Source organism: Lissotriton vulgaris, chromosome 2_1 (genome assembly GCF_964263255.1).
Source record: "Lissotriton vulgaris chromosome 2_1, aLisVul1.2, whole genome shotgun sequence".
NCBI classification, from domain to species: Eukaryota; Metazoa; Chordata; class Amphibia; order Caudata; family Salamandridae; genus Lissotriton; species Lissotriton vulgaris.
Genome location: NC_141687.1, coordinates 1,930,934,067 through 1,930,954,671, shown reverse-complemented (window position 1 = coordinate 1,930,954,671; position 20,605 = coordinate 1,930,934,067). Strand labels below are relative to the sequence as shown.

At 42.2% G+C, this 20,605-nt stretch overlaps 1 protein-coding gene across 3 annotated transcripts in view; it reads left to right on the top strand.

The window, feature by feature from the left end:
• NTRK3 (neurotrophic receptor tyrosine kinase 3) overlaps positions 1 to 20,605 on the top strand; it is a 1,577,634-nt gene that overhangs the window by 1,455,211 nt on the left and 101,818 nt on the right. For all 3 annotated transcript variants that reach the window (XM_086958117.1, XM_086958116.1, XM_086958115.1), the window contains exon 15: positions 11,652 to 11,895. In XM_086958117.1, the coding sequence (XP_086814243.1) occupies positions 11,652 to 11,895 (244 nt within the window). The remainder of the gene's footprint in view (positions 1 to 11,651; positions 11,896 to 20,605) is intronic.

Genomic DNA, 20,605 nt, shown 5'->3' with positions numbered 1-20,605 from the left:
ACCTCCCTTGTCATTTCTCCTAATGGCATTCTCAAAGTTGGAGTTATCGGACTTTCCAAGTAGCATCCAGATATTCTTAAAAGGAAACGCTATACAATAGTTTTATATCTGGGAGGGCCAAACCATGCTTCTCAAGCCTTCACCTCAAATCTTTCCACAGCAACCTGAACCCCCCTAGAATTCCCACATGAAACTGGCTATTTTCCCCTGCATTTTGTGTATGCTTGTTATATGTGAGGGGGATACAATTAAAAAGGTATGCCAGTTTTGGGAGGATAGACATCGTTATTAAATTGACGCGCCCGTAGATTTTTAGAGGCAAACTCTTGCATCTAGACAATAAAGAGTTGAACTCCTCAACCACACTTTTTAGATTATACACTGGGAGTTCATCCACTGGGTTGACATTAGTAATTTCTAAATATTTTAACTCTGCACATACACTTCCTCTCCACCTACACATTTCATCCATCTTGGAATCATTCACCAAGTACCCCGACAGGGCTTTGAAGTCTGCCACCACCTGCTCTACCCTCTGTACAATTTTAACAGGGTCTGATGCGTTATTTATCAAATTGTCAGCATATAATGCAATCTTACTACTGAAAGTGAGTGAAAAGGGATAACCTGACTACCTTTCCTTAGCTGTTGCGCCAGAGGTACAATATACATATTGAACAGCAATGGTGCAGGAGACAACCATGACTCGTACCCCTTTGTAAGAATCCTTGTGAGAGAGCCGTTAAAAAGAATCTTGGCTGATACATTTTCAAAAGGTTTCTGAAGAGTGAGGGTGAAGCCCAGCCTGAATCCCATTACATCCAGGACCTCCCACAGATGTGCCAAACATACCAATCAAAAGCATTAGTTGCATTAATTGCAACTACAGCCAAGGGAATCGAATAATTTGTGGCAAGGTTACTTGTGCCTTCCAATTGTTGTGTGAGCTCCTGCATTTATCTCTTGGGATAGATCTTTTCTGATCTATAAAGATCAGCTGGTGTCGAGCTTGGCTAACTTCCCTGATAAGATACTCATAAAGATTTTCTAATCTGCATTTAGCAGGGAGGTTGGTCTGTAAGAGTCTGCTTTGCAATATTTCTAGGTACGTTTTAAAACCAAGACTATTGCAGCCTCTTTCCTTGTGTTTGGGATCTGGCCTCCCTGCCGGTATATTGAGTTGTACAGTAATTTCCCACTCTAAGATCAGTTCTTCTATTAAAAGTTTATACAACTCTGATGGTAAGGTGTCTGGGCCACCAGTCTTACTCTTCTTCAGAAAGTATGTTCTAATTTGTTCCTTGGTTATAGGGGGATTCACGCATTCTCTACCCTTAGTTGTAAGTCCTGGCAGCTGTACGCTTTTCAGCCAAGCTCCAATCCTCTCTACATCAGGTTGAACCTCATCTGTGTATAACTCAGCCAGTAGGGATACTAGACAGGCCTGCATTTCCTCTGCTTTATTGAAGACATTGTCCAATGAATTGATTGCCAAATCTCTAATGTGGTTCCCTGATCTCTCAACTCCTGCCTTTCATGCTAGTGGTGCCCCCTCTCACTCTCCATATGAAAAATGTCTAATACACCCTGCTTGCCATCGCTCTCTGCACTTCATACCCAATGTAATCTTGTAATTTAGCCGCACCTCTTCCAGTTACCTTAGTATCCCCTCCCTTTCTAAATTCGACCTGATGCCTTTTACTGCTGCAGCTTGACCTCTGGTCCCCCCACTCTATCTTCCAATCTTTTGAGGTAAATTCTCGAAACCTTGCTTTGAAAGTGAGCCAGACTTTGCAATACCCCTCTAATATGTGCTTCAAACGTTCCCCAGATTACATCAAGGGAGGCTGATCCTGCTTTATCAAGAAATAAGCCCACACTGGCTTGTCTCAGGGTAGCAATTACCTCGGGGTCTAACAGGATGGCCCTTTTTATTGTCCATCTTACATTTGGTTGGCCACTGCAACACTTTAAGGACATACTAACCGCAGCATGGTCTGAAACATGGCCTGGTACAATATGGACCGCTTTTAGATTTTCAGCTAGAGTTCTATCCACAAAAATATAGTCTAATGTGGAGAAATTGCCAAATGTTTTACTGTTGAACGTGTAGCCCCACCTAAAACCCCGTATATGTCTCCATACGTTTACCGGGCCTATGTCCTGAAGCATGTTTTTAAGGGCTTGTCTCACTCGGGGGACATGCGCATAGTGCTTCCTAGTGGAGCTATCCAAGAAGGGATTGAGGAGTGTATTAAAGTCCCCCGGAAAATCATTGGAGATGTAACAGCCACTAAATTCCACTCCAAATTGGATAACTAGAGTGGGTCATCCAAATTCTGATCATAAAATCCAGCACAGACAGACTCAAAATCTTCATACCTCAAGGTTGCCATAGCCCATCTTCTAGAGCTGTCAGTTTTTGAAGATTGTACCTCAACCCCAGCTCCCCTCCTAATCAGGATAGCCACTCTCTTACAGTGCTCTACTTCCTCTGAGACTCCATGGCTACTCACTCATCTGCATTTAGAAAAAAGGGCTCTACTCTCACCGGCCATTAGGTGGGTCTCTTGCAAAAGGACAATGTGAGCATGTCTTTCTTCTTGGTACCTCATAGTCAATCTCTGCCAACTATTAGACCTGAGGCCATTAGCGTTCAGTGTTAAACAAGATAGCTCATTATTACCTCTCCATTGCTTTTCTTTAAATTGAGTATTCCATTCTCCTCACATTATTCTAGGCCAACTTGCAATATATATTTAGATGATATCGGGGACTTGTTTTATTTTGTTTTTCCCTCTGCTCCCCACTGAGTGGCCTTCCCCATCCCGTGTCACCCACCCCATCTGTCCCTGGGAATCCCACCCATAGCTTGTAGGCATAAATGTCTAGTGAGCTACTCCCTAGGAGGAGTGATTGTTTTCAGATATAGTTACACTACGGCAGGCAACTTTCGGCTTATGCATATGTCTGCCCCTCTCCCTTCACTTTGAAGTCATGAGGATGCCAGTACTCTATAAAAGGATTTAAGGGAGGGGGTGACCTTAACCTGGGGAGGAGGTGCTCGGTTTCCCCTACACCGTGGGCTATTCCTGGGCAGTATTACAGTTTTCCCAATTTTCATGGCTTTTACCATAGAAACCTCTGCATCTGCAGCACTCCTGGTTGTAAAGCTTTGTCATTTTGCAGTATCCTTAACACCTGGTATCACTACAAAAAGGGGAATTCCAGCCCAGCGCCCACCCCTTATGCTGCTGTTATATCTCTGGTGCATAGAGCATACCTGGAAAATTTGCCTAAGACCTTGCTCTCCACCTTTTCTGGGTGTTTGCTGCCCTTCTCCATGGACAAAGGACGCTGTGCCAAACAGACTTTTTTTCCTGTCTTTCCCGAAGAACCCCCACTCTTTAACCAGCACTTCCATATGTATTCCATTTGATCCTTCTACCACCTGAAGGAGAATATCCTCCCAACTCCTGCCTGTCTCCTCAAGAAAAACCACTGCAGCCTGTGGAAAGTCCTCCTTGTCTTCATTCCAGCTGAATCCACCGTTACTGCCTTGTAACAACACAGTAGCTGCCCTACAGCGCCGCCTCTCCCTTAGCACGCTCTCCCAGTGCAGGTCTCTTGAAGCGACCTCGAGGCTGGGGCCCACGACAATCACCTCAGATGACTGGCACAGCAACACCATCGGACGGGTGGTGTGTTTGCAGGTATGTGCCAGAGATGCCAGAAAGATGGGGGGGGGAGGGTACGGAGGTCGGCTAACACCGTAAAAGAAAAAACATTATCTGCCCAGTGAGCTCATAGACAGTTAGTTAATGGCGGCCATGTTCCCCTCTTAATTATGTGCCCAAAGAAGTTACCTTCTGACGTAATCTTTTTCTTTTCGAGAAATCAAAATCCTACAGTGGGTAATAGATATTAGCCAATTTTACTATGATTTAAAATTCAGCGCACATATAATGGACAAAAGTGCCCTAGAGTGCACAGCTCAAAACCAGCAAGATGAGTCCACAAGGAAATGGGGTTGACCATGCCAGAAGAGGCATTTTTTACAGTGGGGATCTGGGCTAATAGAATCCGCAAACCTTTTATAAACGTTACAACTGTTCCCATTATTCTTATATTTTCACCACTCAAGCAGTATTTCACAGGTACAAATGTTGTGCCATGTTGAGTGGTATTTTTAACCATTGTGCTTGCTCTTTTCTTAATGCCAGGCTGGCATAAACATAGTGAGTCATGGTCAATGTCTTATACACTGAAAAGAAGTAATTCTCTTTAGCAATTAAAAGAAATCTTAACTGAATAAATGTATCTCCTATAAAGTTAGACAGTGCAGTTACGCCAATGAGCCTCTCATTTGTTTTGACCTATTTTTTTGGGGGCTACAGTCAAAATTAGCCCCTTCATTAGATATTAACTTAAGTTTAAGGGTTAGCACTTTTTTGAATGCCAGATAAGATAACCCTGAGCCTAACCTTAGACCACATTCAGGTTTAACAATGCCATAAGTAAATGGCTATCAGCCTTTTGTTTAGCTTTTGTCATTTCAAGGTGCTCTAATTGTGTTATGATATTCAAAGGGCCCCATTCATGTAAATAATTGTGAACATTGTTTAGTGACAAAATATAGTGCCCTGTAGAATTTGATGCTACAGATTATGATTCACATTTGGGGCCTGAGGATTGAGAGTGTATACAGATAATCACAGTGTCAGTCTGGGCGCTATGTATGAACAATCAGTATGCATATGATTAAGGCTTTGTTCTCCCATAGCTCCAGTATGCTATGTCTCCATGGTCCCTAGTAGCTGCTGATCTTATTATCAGGCCTCTGCTCCTGTGTTCTCATCATCCACAGTAGTACATTGACAAGTTTGGTGCATAACGGACATTCATATGTCAGTGATAGCACAGGGCCCGATTCACAGAACTAACTTAGGACAAAATCCTAAACTTACTACCATTTTGGTATTCACAGAAAGCACCTACTCATTTTGGTATTCACAGAAGGCACTTATTCATTTTGGTATTTACAGGAGGCACTTACTTATTTTGGTATTAACAGGAGGCACTTACTCATCAATGAAGTGCCTTCTGTGAATACCAAAATGGTAATAAGTTTAGGATTTTGTCTTAAGTTAGTTCTGTGAATCAGGCCCTGTGTGTCTATTGCAGACAGTAGACATTTCTTGATCCTTGATTGAATTGATGCGTGGGAGCCACGCATCAATTCAGTACTGCTGTAGAGGAAGCAGAATTGTTTCAGGTGCAGATTTCTGTGCATCACTCGTTGTTTGAAGGATTTAATGTGCCCTTTGCCAGATGCAACTCTCAGCATTTCATCAGGTCAACGTGTGTGTTCAGTCTGCATGGGTGTGTGCAATTTTCGATATTCAAAATCTATATATGCTGGTGGGATTGCATATTAACTGACTTCACCCTTGCCAGTTGGTTTAGAAAATGGGCATATAATAGTGAATATTATCCGTAAACTTTAGTGCTTTGTAACACATTGCCATGTAGTGTTAGAGGTAACCATCAGTTATCTGTTCTGTTTCATTTTGGTTTTTCATATAATGAACAGTTTTAATGACTGCTGCAAAGAAACAGTAAAGGGTTTAGGGAGGTTGATGGCAGATAGGCTTTGAGGTGTGCAATGACTGTCATGTTTTGATATTTTTATGTGGACCTTTTAAACTACATTGAAAAAATATATTATTTTTAGAAATCTTTTAGTTTGTGAGCAATGTTCCTATATCTGTGATTTCACATGCCCCTGCTTTGAATAAAAAATTAGGTCGCACAATATTGAAATACTGGCTCTTTCAGTGTTATTAGTGCGATTTCATGATATCTAATTCGATGTGTTACAGTGGATGAGACTTCAAAGAAAGAGGAGAAAACGAATCTCAAAGATGTTTTTATGTAGATTTTAATCCATTTTCTTTTAAAATCTTAATATCAAAAGATTTAGAATGTTAATATCAAATGATTGATTAATAAAATAGCCCATTCTTTACCTGTTGGGGAATCCCAATTTGTGGACAACACTGTGAGCGAATAAATCGTACTTTAGAGTATTATGGAGAATATGGTGTGTTAACACTATGCTGTTGAAGCGAGGGCCAACCAAGTGAAATGTTGATTATAAGTACTCATTACTGTTGTAGTGGAAGTATTCCTTTTTTATGTCTAATGTAAGAACCTACCATTCACAGTGTTGTCATCGATAATAATCTCATGAGTGATGCCACAGGTCATTATCAGTGCATGGCGAGAGTACGAGTTATAGTCATTTAAAGGCACAAATTACATTTACTTGAGATAACTGTAACTAGAGAATGTCAATGTTTGTATAAATTGATATGTTTTAACTGACGTTTTTCTTTTTAGAAATAATTTCCACTTTTTAAAATGTAAAGTAAGACAATATTACCAGTGCAAACTATAACATCAGTCTAATCTTTGTTTTGTCAGTGAGTATCTGAGTTTTTTAACATATAATAACAATATGAAGAGATGTCATTTTAGGTAGGGTTGACCCACTGTCTTTGTCAAAGGATCAGACACCGAAATATAAAAGACTACCCTATTGCTTCGGCAAAGGCTCAACACATTAACCTTTATAAACAGATCTACTGAGTTAGTCAAAAAGTCACCACAATAATTTATTCTAAAGGTAAATTTATAAATAAACACATTACAATACCTAATACATATTGCTGCAAGAAGATTTAAAATAAAACATTTTTAATCCACACAACCATAAATGTGTGTAAGGGTCTCTCTTTAACACTGTGCAGGCCACAAAATGTAGCCATAGAACCAACCACAAAGTCCCCTTCACTCTTGAGGCCTCATTTATGAAAAATGACGCATCGCTGCGTAAAAACAGCGATGTGTCACTTTTCACTGCGCACTCCTTACGACATTCCTGATGCGTCATATTTAATGTATGACGCATCATGTCGCAAGGAGTTACAGATACGTCAGTATTACTGACGTATCTGTAAGCGCAAAAGTGACGCATTGCTGGAGTGTGTCACAAAAGTGACGCAACTCCAGCAATGTATCCTTTCACATGGAGAAAGCCCCATGTGAAAGGGCTTCCGTCAGTCTTACACCTGCTGTGAGGCAAGCGCAAGATTTTGACGCAACAGCCTCCTAAAAGTGACACAGTGAAATCTCATAGATTTCACTGTGTCCCTATTACGAGGCTTTTTGCGGGGGAAGGCCCCCGCTGCATACATTATACCTGACGCGGGTATAATGTGGCGCAGGGGTTTAAAAAGTGACGCATCTACCTAGATGCGTCACTTTTTAAATATGGCGCAAGGAGGCGCATTTTTTACACCGCTGGTGCGTCACAAAAAGTGGCGCACCGGCGGCGCAAAACGGACGCAAGGCCTTCATAAATAAGGCCCTAGGTGATGACCATACAGCTCCAACTCAGAGTGCTTTACATATAATGGTAAGCCCTCCTGGGGTCATGGATTTCAAGAGCCAGTAGATTTACACTTCAAATAAAAAGTTTCTTGGCAATGCATCTACCCCCATATTACATCACCCATGAAATGTTCAATGAATGAATTGATAATATTACTAATGATGTCTGAAATGTCATAATTGGTAACAAGACTGTAGATGACAAGGGCGTACATGTTATAGTTACATTAGAGCACAAGCTATAGTTACCTGAGACAACTATAACTGATGAGGTTCAGGGATTTTGTTAGTTTAAAAAGTTTTGTTTTAACCGACATTTTCACCTAACTCTAATGACACTTTAACCTTTGTTTTTCTGCAATTAATATTCATTTATAATTGTTCTAACGTCCCAGAGGGCTACTGGTGTAAATGAAAGGCAGAGCGTGTTTTAACTGAATAGAACAGTAGTGTCTGCGATGCAGAGAACCAAAAAGTGCTATTCACATACAAAACTGCCATTCTATCCAATCAATACATACTCTCCCTCACTTTGTTTGAAGTTTCCAGATGTGAAAACACACAAATCGAATGTTTTCCTCCCTCCATTCACCCCACAGACCCTGTCATGTGGATTTGAAATTAACTGCATTCCATCAACTCTAAATCATTCATCCCAGTTAAACTAAAAAAATCTCTTTAATTGCTCTTCCATTTATTTGCAATAAGAAAGATGTGTACAGGGATTTGAAAACAGATTGAAGATGGGAAAACACTTAATGTAACTTCATGTTTAGAATATTGTTGCAAAAATGAACAAAGTGAATCCTGCCAAGGTTAATTTACTCTTAGCCTCAGACAGTCCATTTTTATTGCTAGAAATGCTAGGTACTTCATTACTTTAATTGTATTTTACAGTTATTTATTTTTTCATCTGCAGAGAGATTTATTACCTGCATTCTAATTTTTATTAAAAAGCGTTATTTTTGTTGGTCTATTTCACAAGCTGCCTTAAGGACGATTCATCTTTTTGAAGATTTGTAGCAGACGTCAAACATTTACTTTGTGTCACATTAGCTAAGTGTCATCAGCAAAACCTAACATTTAATTATTGGGCCAAAATTCATATTATTAATTGTAGTTGTGAATTAGCTATCCATTGCAAATGATAATTATTCCTGTTCAGTTGTTATAGGATGTTTACACCATGGGTTCATTATTATAAATCTCACTGTAGTCAAAAATGCAAATGCCAAGTCGTTAATCTTTTGCAGAATTCAAAAAGTGAGGATGAGACTCTGTTGTGTTGAGGGAGAGCTTCCCAGATTTTGGGTGTGATATAGAAAAACAAGTGACTTCCAGCTCTTCCTTTGTGGATAAAAGGTGTGTGTGCGATTGAGAGTGTGGCTGAGTGTAGGTGTAAGGTAGGCTGGTAGTTGATTTATGCTGGTCCAAGGTTGAGCAGTGCTTTTTATGCATGCAAAGGTTTGAATTGGTTGCATCTGTGGATGGGGAGACAGAGGAGTTCCCTGAGGTGTGGTGACATGTGGGAGTGGCGTGGAAGCTTTAGGATGAGTCTTGCGGAACCAGCCGCAGCCGCAGGTAAAATCAAGTAACCCCTGGTATTCGGCTCACTGTAGGGGTAAAAGGAAGGCGCTTACTGCATCTTTGCTCAAAAAGAATCCATCACTAGTTAGAGTGGCTAGGAAGGATTATGCTAGGTCATTAGTGCTAGCTAAACGTGAATGGGAAGAACAATATTGGCAGGATCTTAAGTCCGCATCCCAGAGGAAGGACTCTACCCTATTCTGGGACTTAATCAATAAAGCTAGGAGAAGTGGAACAGAACCAATCACTAATCATATAACGGAACAACAATGGCACTCACATTTTCATGATCTGTATTGTGGCGCAGATGAGCCATGCTCCCCACCTTTGGTACTTGACAGTGATGGTAGAATACTCACAGTTCTTGAAGATCCTTTTTCCATCGCCGAGGTAAAAACGGCTATTAAACATCTGACCCCGGGAAACGCGGCAGGCCCCGATGGGCTCCCTGGGGATCTCCTCCTAAATGACCATGCAACCTGGGCAAACCTCATTTCCCTAATAATGAATTTGATCTCAAGGGGCCACCCAGTCCCGGATTCTTGGAAAGGGGCGGAGTTGGTAACAGTGTATAAAAAAGGGGTGAGAGATGACCCTGCCAACTACAGACCGATCAGTCTGATAGACGTGGTCCAGAAGGTGGTTGGCAGGGTCATTATCTCTAGGGTAGGGTCATGGATAGAAGTGGAGAGCATCCTTTCCCTTTTCCAAGCGGGATTTAGGCAGAAGGTCGGCACGATGGATCAGGTCTTCCGATTCTTTGCTGTGTACTGGAAGTCCGTGACCATCGGGAAAGGCAGCCTTTATTTGGCGTTTATAGATCTCAAAACGGCCTTCGATTTAGTGCCACGTTCTAGATTATGGCATGTATTACAAGAGATGGGCCTCCTCACTACCCTTCTTGCATTTAATAAGAAATTACACAAGGGGAATTATGCAAGGATTAGATGGGGTACTCAGGGCCAGTTGACAGAGAGGGTGGCCGTGAGGAGAGGAGTCCGCCATGGATGTGTAATGGCGCCAACGCTGTTCTCTCTCTTTGTGAATGGGGTGGTGGACCATTTGAGAGAGGACCCAGCCGACGTCCCATCCCTGGTGGGGGGAAAAAACACCTACCCTGCTCTTTGCTGACGACACCCTCCTGATCTCTAAAACCCCTTCTGGCCTCCAAAAGCTTCTGGATCGCTTTAGCTCCTTTTGTGAGGATAGAGGTCTTACTATCAATACTACCAAGACAAAGCTTATGTCCATTGCACCTTCAAAGAGATTTAAGAATAATGTCTCCCTTAATGGTACTCTATTGGAGTTGGTAGACTCTTTCGATTATTTGGGGGTAAGGGTTAATAGTCGGATGAACTGGACGGCCCATATGGCCAAAATGCTTTTAAACCACAAACGAGTTTCAGGAGCGATCCTACGGGAACAGCGAGAGTCCAGGAGCAAACCTGTAGCCCTGGCCCTTGCTGTGTATGAAGGTCAAGCATTGCCCTCGGCAGTCTATGGATCCGAGCTGTGGGGTTTCGAGAATACCACTGATTTAGTGAGATCAGAAAATAAGTTCCTGAGAGAATTTGTTTCACTCCCCATCTCTGCCCCGCTAAAACCTCTTCGACAAGATATGGGTAGGCGCTCATTGAAAGATATAGTCTGTCTCCGCCCGCTACTCTTTTGGTTACGCCTTAGAAGGACCCCAGAACTGTCAAACTATGTGGCTGTTCTGGATGAACTAATCACACTCTACTCGGGCAATAAGATTAAGTGGCTGAGTAACCTTAGACAGCTGGTTTTAAAACTAGGTTTGAATGAAATATGGGCTAGCCAAACGCCACCCCCTAAGCAAGTAATAAAGAAACAATATTGGGACTGGGTACAGGTAAAGGGGTATCCTTACAGAGCAGTTTTTATAGTTTAAACCTGCAAGGAAACTTGAACTATCCTTGATTTTATACAAAAAATCCTGGAAGAGCACTCTATTTAAAATTTAGGTTCCGGATCCTCCCGATGAATGAAATTACTGCAGGGTGGATAAAGTTAAGTTCTCATGTAATATTCTGCCCTGGGTGTGCAGCCCCTAAGGAGTCTGTGGCTCATTTCCTTTTTGCATGTCCAGCATACAGGGGTGCAAGGAAGACATGGTTAAAACCAATATGCAAGGAGCTGGGCCTTAGGTGTCACAAGATGGCCATGCGGGTTCTTTCTACTGATACGTCTTCCTTAGTCATGGTCTGTGGGGTAGCAAAATATTTGGGCAGTACCTGGCAGACACACTTGCGAAGGATAAAGCAAATCCCTCCATAAACGCTTTTATATTGATTTATGGTATGCTGTTTTTATGTGATCTGTACTTCTGTTTTTATTCTATATACTTATTTTTAAAAGAAAATATTTTGTGTCTATGAATTACGGTTGTATATAAGAATGGATTGGTGTTTTTTTCCGTAAAAGAATGTGCTCACTTTTATGATAACATTTTATCGAATAAAGTACATACAACACCAACATTTTATATACTTGTTCAAGCCAAACCTCATACACTAGCTCTTTTATCATCAATATTCTATTTTAAGTTGAGTAAAATGTGTAAAAATGGTGTATCTTTCATCCTACAGGGCTCACGGGCCAGATGCCTTGATACTAGTAGATGGGCAACCGCGTCAAGTGAAGGGGGAGCTTGGACTATCCCAGATGTTACACATTGCTACACAAATTGCCTCTGGAATGGTGTACCTGGCTTCTCAGCACTTCGTCCACCGAGATTTGGCCACAAGAAACTGTTTGGTGGGAGTCAACATGCTTGTGAAGATTGGGGATTTTGGAATGTCAAGAGATGTGTACAGCACAGATTACTATCGGGTAAGACTTTTCTTTGTCTCCATTGAATGTCTATGTTCTGTCCAGAAACGTCTAGTTCCTGCTGATAATTGTGGGCTGCTTCATGGCAGAAATGCATGGCTAGTGCTTGAATCATCTAACTAATGGTTTGAGGTGGTGCGAATGGGATCTTAAAATTAATTGTGAGTAAAAGTTTGGATTTTTGTACTTGGTTCTGTAATTGGGATTGTCAGTGAAACTGATTAAACATAGCCTGAATATTTATTGTAGAAGTTCTCACCAAGGGTTTATTTCCAGCTCAAAATTAAGAAAAAGATGTGTTCCCTTTAACTTTGCCTAGGCAAAGCCTCCAAGATAGCGTAGGCTAAATAATGCCAAAAGTCATTATTTTCAGATTCCCTTAACTTAGCTCGATAAATAACTGGAGGCAAACGAGGCACAAACAGTGCACCATAGGCTCAGTTGGCTGCCCTCCGACCCTAAGCAGCATGCCGCACCCCTGACTGCATGCGCTTTGTCTACAGGCCTATTCAATATAATATATACTGATGCCTCTTTACACAGACACATACCATTTAAAGAAACAAATATACGATTACCTGGATGTGTGCAGGTTAAAGTGAAGGCAATAATAGCGACCACAAAACAGTAAGCACAAATTGCTGTGACATTAAAATCCATTAAAATCCATCCTGACCAAGGCTCGAATAATGATGACAAAAATAACGAAAGGGTGCCAGACAAAATTACTTGTGATCAGAGTAGGCCTGCAGTTTGTCTCAGCCTTAGGAAGACTTGGAGGGTAGCTGCGCATCCCTTAATTGTGATGAATACTCTATATTCATCACGATAGATATATTGAATCACAATCTATATATTGACTCTATAGTCAATTGTTGCAAGAAACGTAATGACAGTGCTACGTTACAATACAGGGTATTTAAAATATTAGTCTTCGAATAATATACTAGAGCCAGGTGAAATTTCCATTGCGCTGCATACTCATGCGATATTTAGCTAATTTTGTGTTTGGCTTGTTAAGCGACATTACCCAAACTACGCAATTCAGCCACGCCATGTATCCACGCTGCAAAAATCATGGGCGTCTGCTCTTAGTGTCGTTTTTTTGGTTTTTTTGCGTTTTTGTGACCAAAATGGACAAAATAAGCTTTCACAAGTAAAGTATTGTGCTAAATGCTAGTTTTGCATTTTGAGTAGTTGCGTAGAATTTTTCAGAATTTTTCTGAAGTCACACAAATTTCTCTCACTTCTAAATATGCCCTCTCCGTGTAATACAGTTTTGGTTAGTAATATCACAAACTGTAGCATTGTTAGTTCCTCCCCTGCTTAATATATTTATATTTAATATGAGTATTATGAAGAAATAATACCATCTCTGTGTTGTCTCTCTGTTAATTGACTAGCTTACCCAATAATCCAGGAATGCAGAATAAACTCAGGGCCTCATGCAGTAATCCCCCTCTACAGGAGTAGAACTTAAAATGTAGATTCATAAATCATTCGGATAACTGTGTTTATCTCACATTCTTGTCAAAACTGCAAAATAATAAGTCTGACTGCTATTTACCAACAATGCCCAAAGCATCCATATTGTCTATATATTGCATATACAGTTAAAGGAGTGCAAGAGTAAAAGCTTCCAACAATGAGCATGAATTGCAAGTCAATTGTCTGTTGGCTCCAGAAGCAGCTATCTTCAATTGTCAAACGTTTTTTGAGCAAGTAGCTGATTTAGTACTGATAATGGTGATCTATAACAACTTACAAACCCTCTTGTTAGATGTTTTACTTAACAACACACACGTAATTTCAATGTGTTTTGTGCAGCAGATAATTTCTCCTTGTTAGTTGAGTTGGGTGTTAACCCTGCTCAAGCAACATCCACAATCCTGACAGGGTGAACCACAAAAGTCAGCAAATTAACCTGTGCTTAACTCTCTGTTAGCTTTTCACAAAAGCAGTCAGGCTTAACTTAGAGGCAATGTGTAAAGAGTTTATGCAGCACACAAACATCAATAAAGTGAAAACACAACACAAGAAAGATCCCACACCAATTTGCGAGAATAGAGTAACACCAAAAATGACATAAGGCCATTGAGTAGAAACAGACTTATGATTTTTTTTAGGTTTATGATAAAGATTAGAATCTTAAATGATCGAGGCGCCTACCGTGTACATCTAGTCACACGATGCCTGGTCAAAGTTGAAACATAAGGCCAAACACAATGAAGCGTGAGTCGGATACAAAGATTGAGTTGGACCCGGTCAGTGCTTACCTTTGGACTTAGAAGAAACTTTAACAAAAATATTCTGAGAAGGTAGAAGTTCAGGTGGGCAAGGCTGGATGCTATGTCTTAGGGGGAATTATTGGGATGCCTTTGAACAAAGTCGCAATAAAGATTTCTACGTCCGGACTTAGTCTCTTTTTTGGAAGTTGAAAATCTCCAGTGGGATGAGACTGGAGGCTGTTGCCGGCGAGAGTTCTATAAAGTCAGATACCCTTTTGGCAAAGAACAGTTGAACAGAATTTGATGCTGTGGAGAAGAATGGAGTGGCAGCTCCTGAAACTTCAAGCCCACATGTGATGCACATTGTGTAGACAGCCAAGCAGATTAGTCCCAGACCATCACCTAGAGTCCAGGACTGGAGGGGCACCAGTTGGTGGGTTAGAATTCACTCAGGCTGGGCCCTGTTGCTTGTTAAAGATATTTGGACTCTATTCCATCCCTGAGGCTCTGAACAGGAAGCCAGCCAGCTAGCCCTTAGAGTCACTCTGGCAGTCCTGGGTTTAGCAGTAGAACAGGTCTGAAGCAACAGGGCAGGCCTCCGAGGGTTCCAAGCAGGCTCCTGGTAGCAAAGCAGTACTTTAGGTGCAGCAAAACAGTCTTCCGAAGTACACAGCAGGCCACAGCAGTAAGCACTCCTCTGAGAGTCTTTCTACAGGTCAAGAAAGTGAACTGAAGATTGGGTCCAATTTTTTATACATGATGCCTTCTTTAAAAAAGGAGAAGTTTCTCAAGAATTCTCTTTGAAATGCTTGACTTTTCATGCCTCCCCTGTCCTGGCTCCAAACTGAGTGCATGGACAATGTAGTGGTGACAAGTTCGGTGTGTAAGAGGATGGCTCAACCTATTCAGTTGAAAGTGAGGCAGTGCCCAACTCCGTCCCCCTATCCTGCCAGTGATGGCCCATACATGCACACTTAATCCTTCTATTATGTGACTGTCTGTGAAGAATACTTAAGTGCAACTTCTATTACACCGAGTAATGTAACCAAGGAACAGGCTGTAGGGATCACATAGGGCAAAAAAAGGCAACTTTTTAAAAGTAGCATCTTCAAAATTGTAACTTAAGATCCGACTTTACCATTAAAGATGGTTTTAAATTATAATTTCTCAGATGCCAAACAGGAAACGTTAACCTCTTCCCAATCAAAACTTTTCACTTATTAAATGTAATAAGGCAGCCCAATGGTATCCAGTGGGAGAGATAGGCCTCACAGTAGTGAAAAATGAATGGTTTATTTTTTTTGTCCTCATTAGCCATATCGTCGATCCAAATGTGCTCCTAGCCGCAAAACACGAGACCCGACCCCCCCTGTAGCACCGAGGGGCCTAGTACTAAGCTCCCAGCACCCAGAGAGTCAGACCCGATGTCTCCAGCAAAGCTTGGACAGACACTCTCCCTTCAGGGCGGTTCGGCCAGTTGTCCAGTGCCTGTGCGGCCTGGGGTGCCTCCCTTTGGACAAGGAGATTTTAGGCCTAATCATCGGACCCGGGGAAAAAAAAAAAAAAAACGGGTTGACTAACTGTCCCTTCTTTCTCCAATTAATCAAAAGGTTCCAAAATCTCGAAGATCGGGGGCTACATGTTCTAGATAGGCCGACCTTCGATGCTGCATATAGTGAAGACAGTCACTCTACGTGCGTTGGAGGATTTGTGTTAACCCAGTTTTTGCAGATTTCTCTTCTTGCTAGTAAGATGGCGTAGAATAAGAACTCTCTCTACTGCCTTGATGTTATTATTTAGGCCAAAGATGATTTAAGACCATGAGCACGGGATAGATGATCTGAGGATAGATTGGAGTGTTGTCCTGACTTCTTGCCAAAAGGTGACGATGTTCGGGCACTCACAAAACATATGAAGATCTGAGGCTGCTGGAAAGGAGCATTTGCTACAACACTTCCCGGGTTGGAATTTCAAAAGCCGTTTGGGAGAGTAATACGCTCGGTGGAGCGTGAAAAAGTGGTTACGCCTCAACCATGCTGGCTTGATGATTTTGTAGAGGAGGGTAAAAGATTCCTCCCATATGTCCTCCATATGTAGTTCTCCCTCTTCACCCCAGAGTTTTTCCGGGAGGTTGAGGTCACGCTCTCCATCCTCTATGATGTGCCAGTAGAAGAGTGCGACTTCCTTTCTTCCCGCAGGTCTCTCCACTAGGGTGTTTTCTAGAGGACTGTATTCTCCCATCATTGCTTTCTTCTTTGTTTGAGTCCGAAGCCAGCTGGCCAATTGTAAGTATACTATCCAAGAGAGTGATGATGTTACCCTAAGCTTAAAAGTATCCCATTCCATAATTGATCCTTCTACCAGCAGTTCCCCCTACTGTGTTATACCTGCATCTAGTAGGACTCTTTTAACTGCGTTGGCTTCTTGTGATGATAACCCAGGTAGGTCCCAAATCGGAGCATGTTTAGATAGATATCCTATCCCAGCCTTAGATTTAATTTGATACCATTCTTTTATAGTGCCCAGTAGTGACTTTAGTCTAATTTTTTTTAAAGAACTTCTGGTGGCCAAACTTGAAGAGAAAACCATTCACTGGAAGGTCCAAACCCAATAACATTGCTTTATACATAAGCCCATTTGCATTTTCCCAGGGGATCTTGAGTAGCATCCTGATCCCCAGTGAAAAATGAATTTTGTCTTTTAGGAGTTTTTCTCTACCAACACATGTAAATCTTAGAAGTACAAGCCCAATCTTCTAATTGCAAAGCACCCTGCCCTTTGGGCTACCTAGGGCCTAACCTAGGGTGACATAAAATAAAATGGGAGTGTAAGGCTTGGCAACGATGTTATCCATGTTGAATTGGCAGTTTAAAACTGCAGTTACGATGCAGGGGATACATAAGTGGGGGCACATTATGTGCTGGCCCACTAGTAGCATTTAATGTACAGGCCCTGGTTATATGTATACAATTTTACTAGGGACTTATAAGTAAATTAAATATGCCAATTAGTTTTAAACGAATGTTACTATGTTTTAGGGAGTGAGCACAAGCACTTTAGCACTGGCTTGAGGTGGTAAAGTACACAGAGTACTAATGCCTGCAAAAACAAAAAATAGGAGGGTAAAGGCAAAAAGTTGGTAAGCGACACTGCAGAGTAGGCCAAATTCAATTCTACCCAACAAGATCACTAACCATAATTACAGTAAGAGTTCCTTCCAAAAGGTCCGCTAGACTCACTGATGTAATGTCTTAAGGTAAGCATCAATTACAGCAGCAATGAAAAGTCTAGTTTAAGCTAGGAGAAAGGACTCTGGGGCCCATTACATTGGCCGACAGAAATGGGTCCTCTTCCTCAGCCCTCCTCGCAGGTTTCCAACCTTAGTGTTTTCGTTGACAAATCTCTATCTATGCGTCAGCAGGTCGCCAGGGTTGCGGCTACCTGCTTCACCATCTTAAGATGGCTGAGGAAGATTGTATGGATGTTACCTGTCCCCACCCAGAGAACCGTTGTCCAGGCCTTGTCACTTCAAGGCTGGACTATGGTAATATCCTTTACCTGGGAGCTAATAAAGATGTTATGCGTAAGTTGCAGCGTGTGCAAAACATGGCCGCAATATTACTGTGCCAGGCCTCCAGATTCTCATCGGCCTCTAGCCTGCTCAATAAGCTTCATTGGCTCCAAGTTGAAAAACGGACCAGGTTTAAGGCTCTCACCTACATGTTCCACATTAAGCATAATAGAGCCCCCCGTTATCTCAAACACCTAGCCTTCACCTATGCGCCGTCCCGCATTCTTCCACACAAGCTAAATTCCAGGTCCACAAGATAAGACTTTCCCGTATGGGCGGTCGGTCTTTTTCATACTTGGGCCCCGTATTATGGAACGCTCTTCCGCTCTCTCTGCGCATGCATTCCGACCTTCTCTTGTTTCGAAAGTCACTAAAAACCTGGCTATTTGTCCTGTGGGCTGTTTTTGCTCCGCTGTTCCTTTGATAGCACCGGGAAACTCTTGGTGGGTAGCCGTTGCGCTCATATAAATTTAAGAAATAATGATAATAATAATAATAATAAGAAATAATAATAATAAGCTTTGACATTGCTTGGATTGATAACTTTCACAGTGTCCTATTGAATACCCCAGCAACTTAGGGCTGTGAATGTTCATAAAAGTTTTGATCAGATTTCCACATTTCACATCCATCTATTGCAATCAGATTGCCTCATAATCACAGTCAGCTCTTGTTAGTCCATGTTTGCTTTCTCCTAAACTCATGTCATTCCTATTAGCTCTTGACCCCACCTAAACTTGTCCCAAGATTTCGGAAAAATCATAACATTCACAATTATCTCATGGTCATCCATGTTGCCTAAAGGCATTTTCTTCAACTTTATATGTATTTTATAATGTAGTGTGAATCATACAGGTAACACACACAAAGGAATTACAGCACTATATTTTCAAATTCACAATAATTACACTAATTCATTATTTCTCTTGACTTAAACTTCCGATCTCATGTAGGTGTTCGCTAGAATATGTCATATGTGCTACCGACCCCAGGTGCGGTTCTGTTCCATCATCGAGTTCCACTTCTGTGTGAGTCTCACTACTCTTTCTGTATTAAACCCATATTACCTAGATCTTCTTGTGTTAGCTACATAAATGGGCATTTCATGTGTTCTTCAACTAGAGCTGGCAATTGGGTCTCCTCAGCTTTTGGCATGCCTCCGTTCACAATCATTAGGTGCAGCCTTTTTTTGTGTTGCAATTCTTTATTGGAAACTAAAGGAGAGCAATACATGAGGGGGCAGATGGACAGGGAACATGGCACTGCATACATTAACCTCAGAATCACTACACATCGACATTGAGTAGGGGTAGACCAAAATATCACAGATGGGGTAACAATACATGGCAGTTCACGCAGCGAGGCCACAGCAAAATCGGTGGTGGGGCATATTAGTGAGAGAGGCCATACTGAGGGTGGTACACTGGGGACTCTCTTGGGGTGCTTTCAAGGGGAGTGCAGAGGAGAAGGGGGAGGGAAGGGTTAGGAGGAGAAAGAGAGAGGTAGAAGAGGGTGGGGAAAGAAGGGGAGAGGCCATGACGGTGGGTTAGTGCCTGGAGGGGCCATACAATCCAGAGTGATAGGCTAGTCTCAGTGCAGCTATCAAGGAGAGTTTCCAGATAGAGAGAGTTGTGTGTTGTGCCAAGTATTCGTGCATAGGACCCTGAAAGAAAGATGTCCATGTCTGGAAGAATATCTCCTCTCCTTCCTCGATGATACAGATGATGCGTTTATGGCTGGCCACCTGAAACATAGCGCAAGCCACTACTCATATACGGGCAGCATGGGGAGCACCAGTGACAGAGAATGTATATCTTGACTGTTGTGAGTACCATGTGTTATAGGCAGTTGGAGTCAGTAGAGGTCCGGGGATACCCCAGGTAGGCATGGGCGGAAAATCCGTTCCGCTCGCGGATTTTGCGGATTTTCGGGAAATCCGCAATCCGCGAGATTTGCGAATTTCCTGCAAAATCCGCAAATCCGCGAGCAGCGGATTTTGCTCGCACTGCTCGCACTGTTCGCGTGAGTTCGCGCCCCGCGAATAAGTGCGAAATTGCAGAAATACGTTCTAAGCAAAACTGAAAGTAACTACTTACCAGGTTCAAAAGTTCAGGCACATCATTAGTAGCCATTTCCTGTAGTGCTTCCTGAGGGGCCCCTCCAGAGTTCAGTTGCCAGTTGAAACTATTATGTGACCCTGCTCTGAACCTCAGAATAGTTACACATATGCCACAAAGGTCATGAATTACAGCTAAGGGAGACAAGCAGGAGCCAGGCTGGAAGTTAAAATCCATTAATCAGCCCCTAATTCATTATTGTCAGTTGGGGCAGGGCAGGTGTTGTAACTAATTTTGCAACAATGAAAGCACTTAGCAAGTGCAAAAGATCACTAATCAGGGCGCACTAAGGAAGCAGGTGCCAGCTAAAAAAATATTCTGTGACACATTAATCAGCCCCAAATTAATTCAGGTCACTTGAGGCAGGGAAGGTGTGCTTTGCTTTGCCGAAAATAATGTACACTGGACAACCAGAGGGTGTGGTGATGAAACAGAGGGTGGCATGGGTGGGCCAGAGGGTGGCATGAGTAGTCAGAGAGTGGCAGTGGTGACAGAGAGTGGCAGTGATGAAGAAGAGTGTCCCAAACAGGTTGGACACGTAGAAACAACAAGTTCGCAAAACTTGCGACCCGACAGGTAAGTTCGCAAATTGCGAAATTGTAAAAACCCTCACGAACTGGCAGAAACACGGGCGAACACACAAAAAAAAAAAATCCGCAAATTCGCGGGAATTCGCGGATTTTGCGGATTGCGAGTTCGCAAATCCGCAAATTCGCGGATTGCCAATCCGCAAAATCCGCTCATGCCTAACCCCAGGGTCAAGCAAAAGAATCAAAGTATGGTGAGAGGGGTCC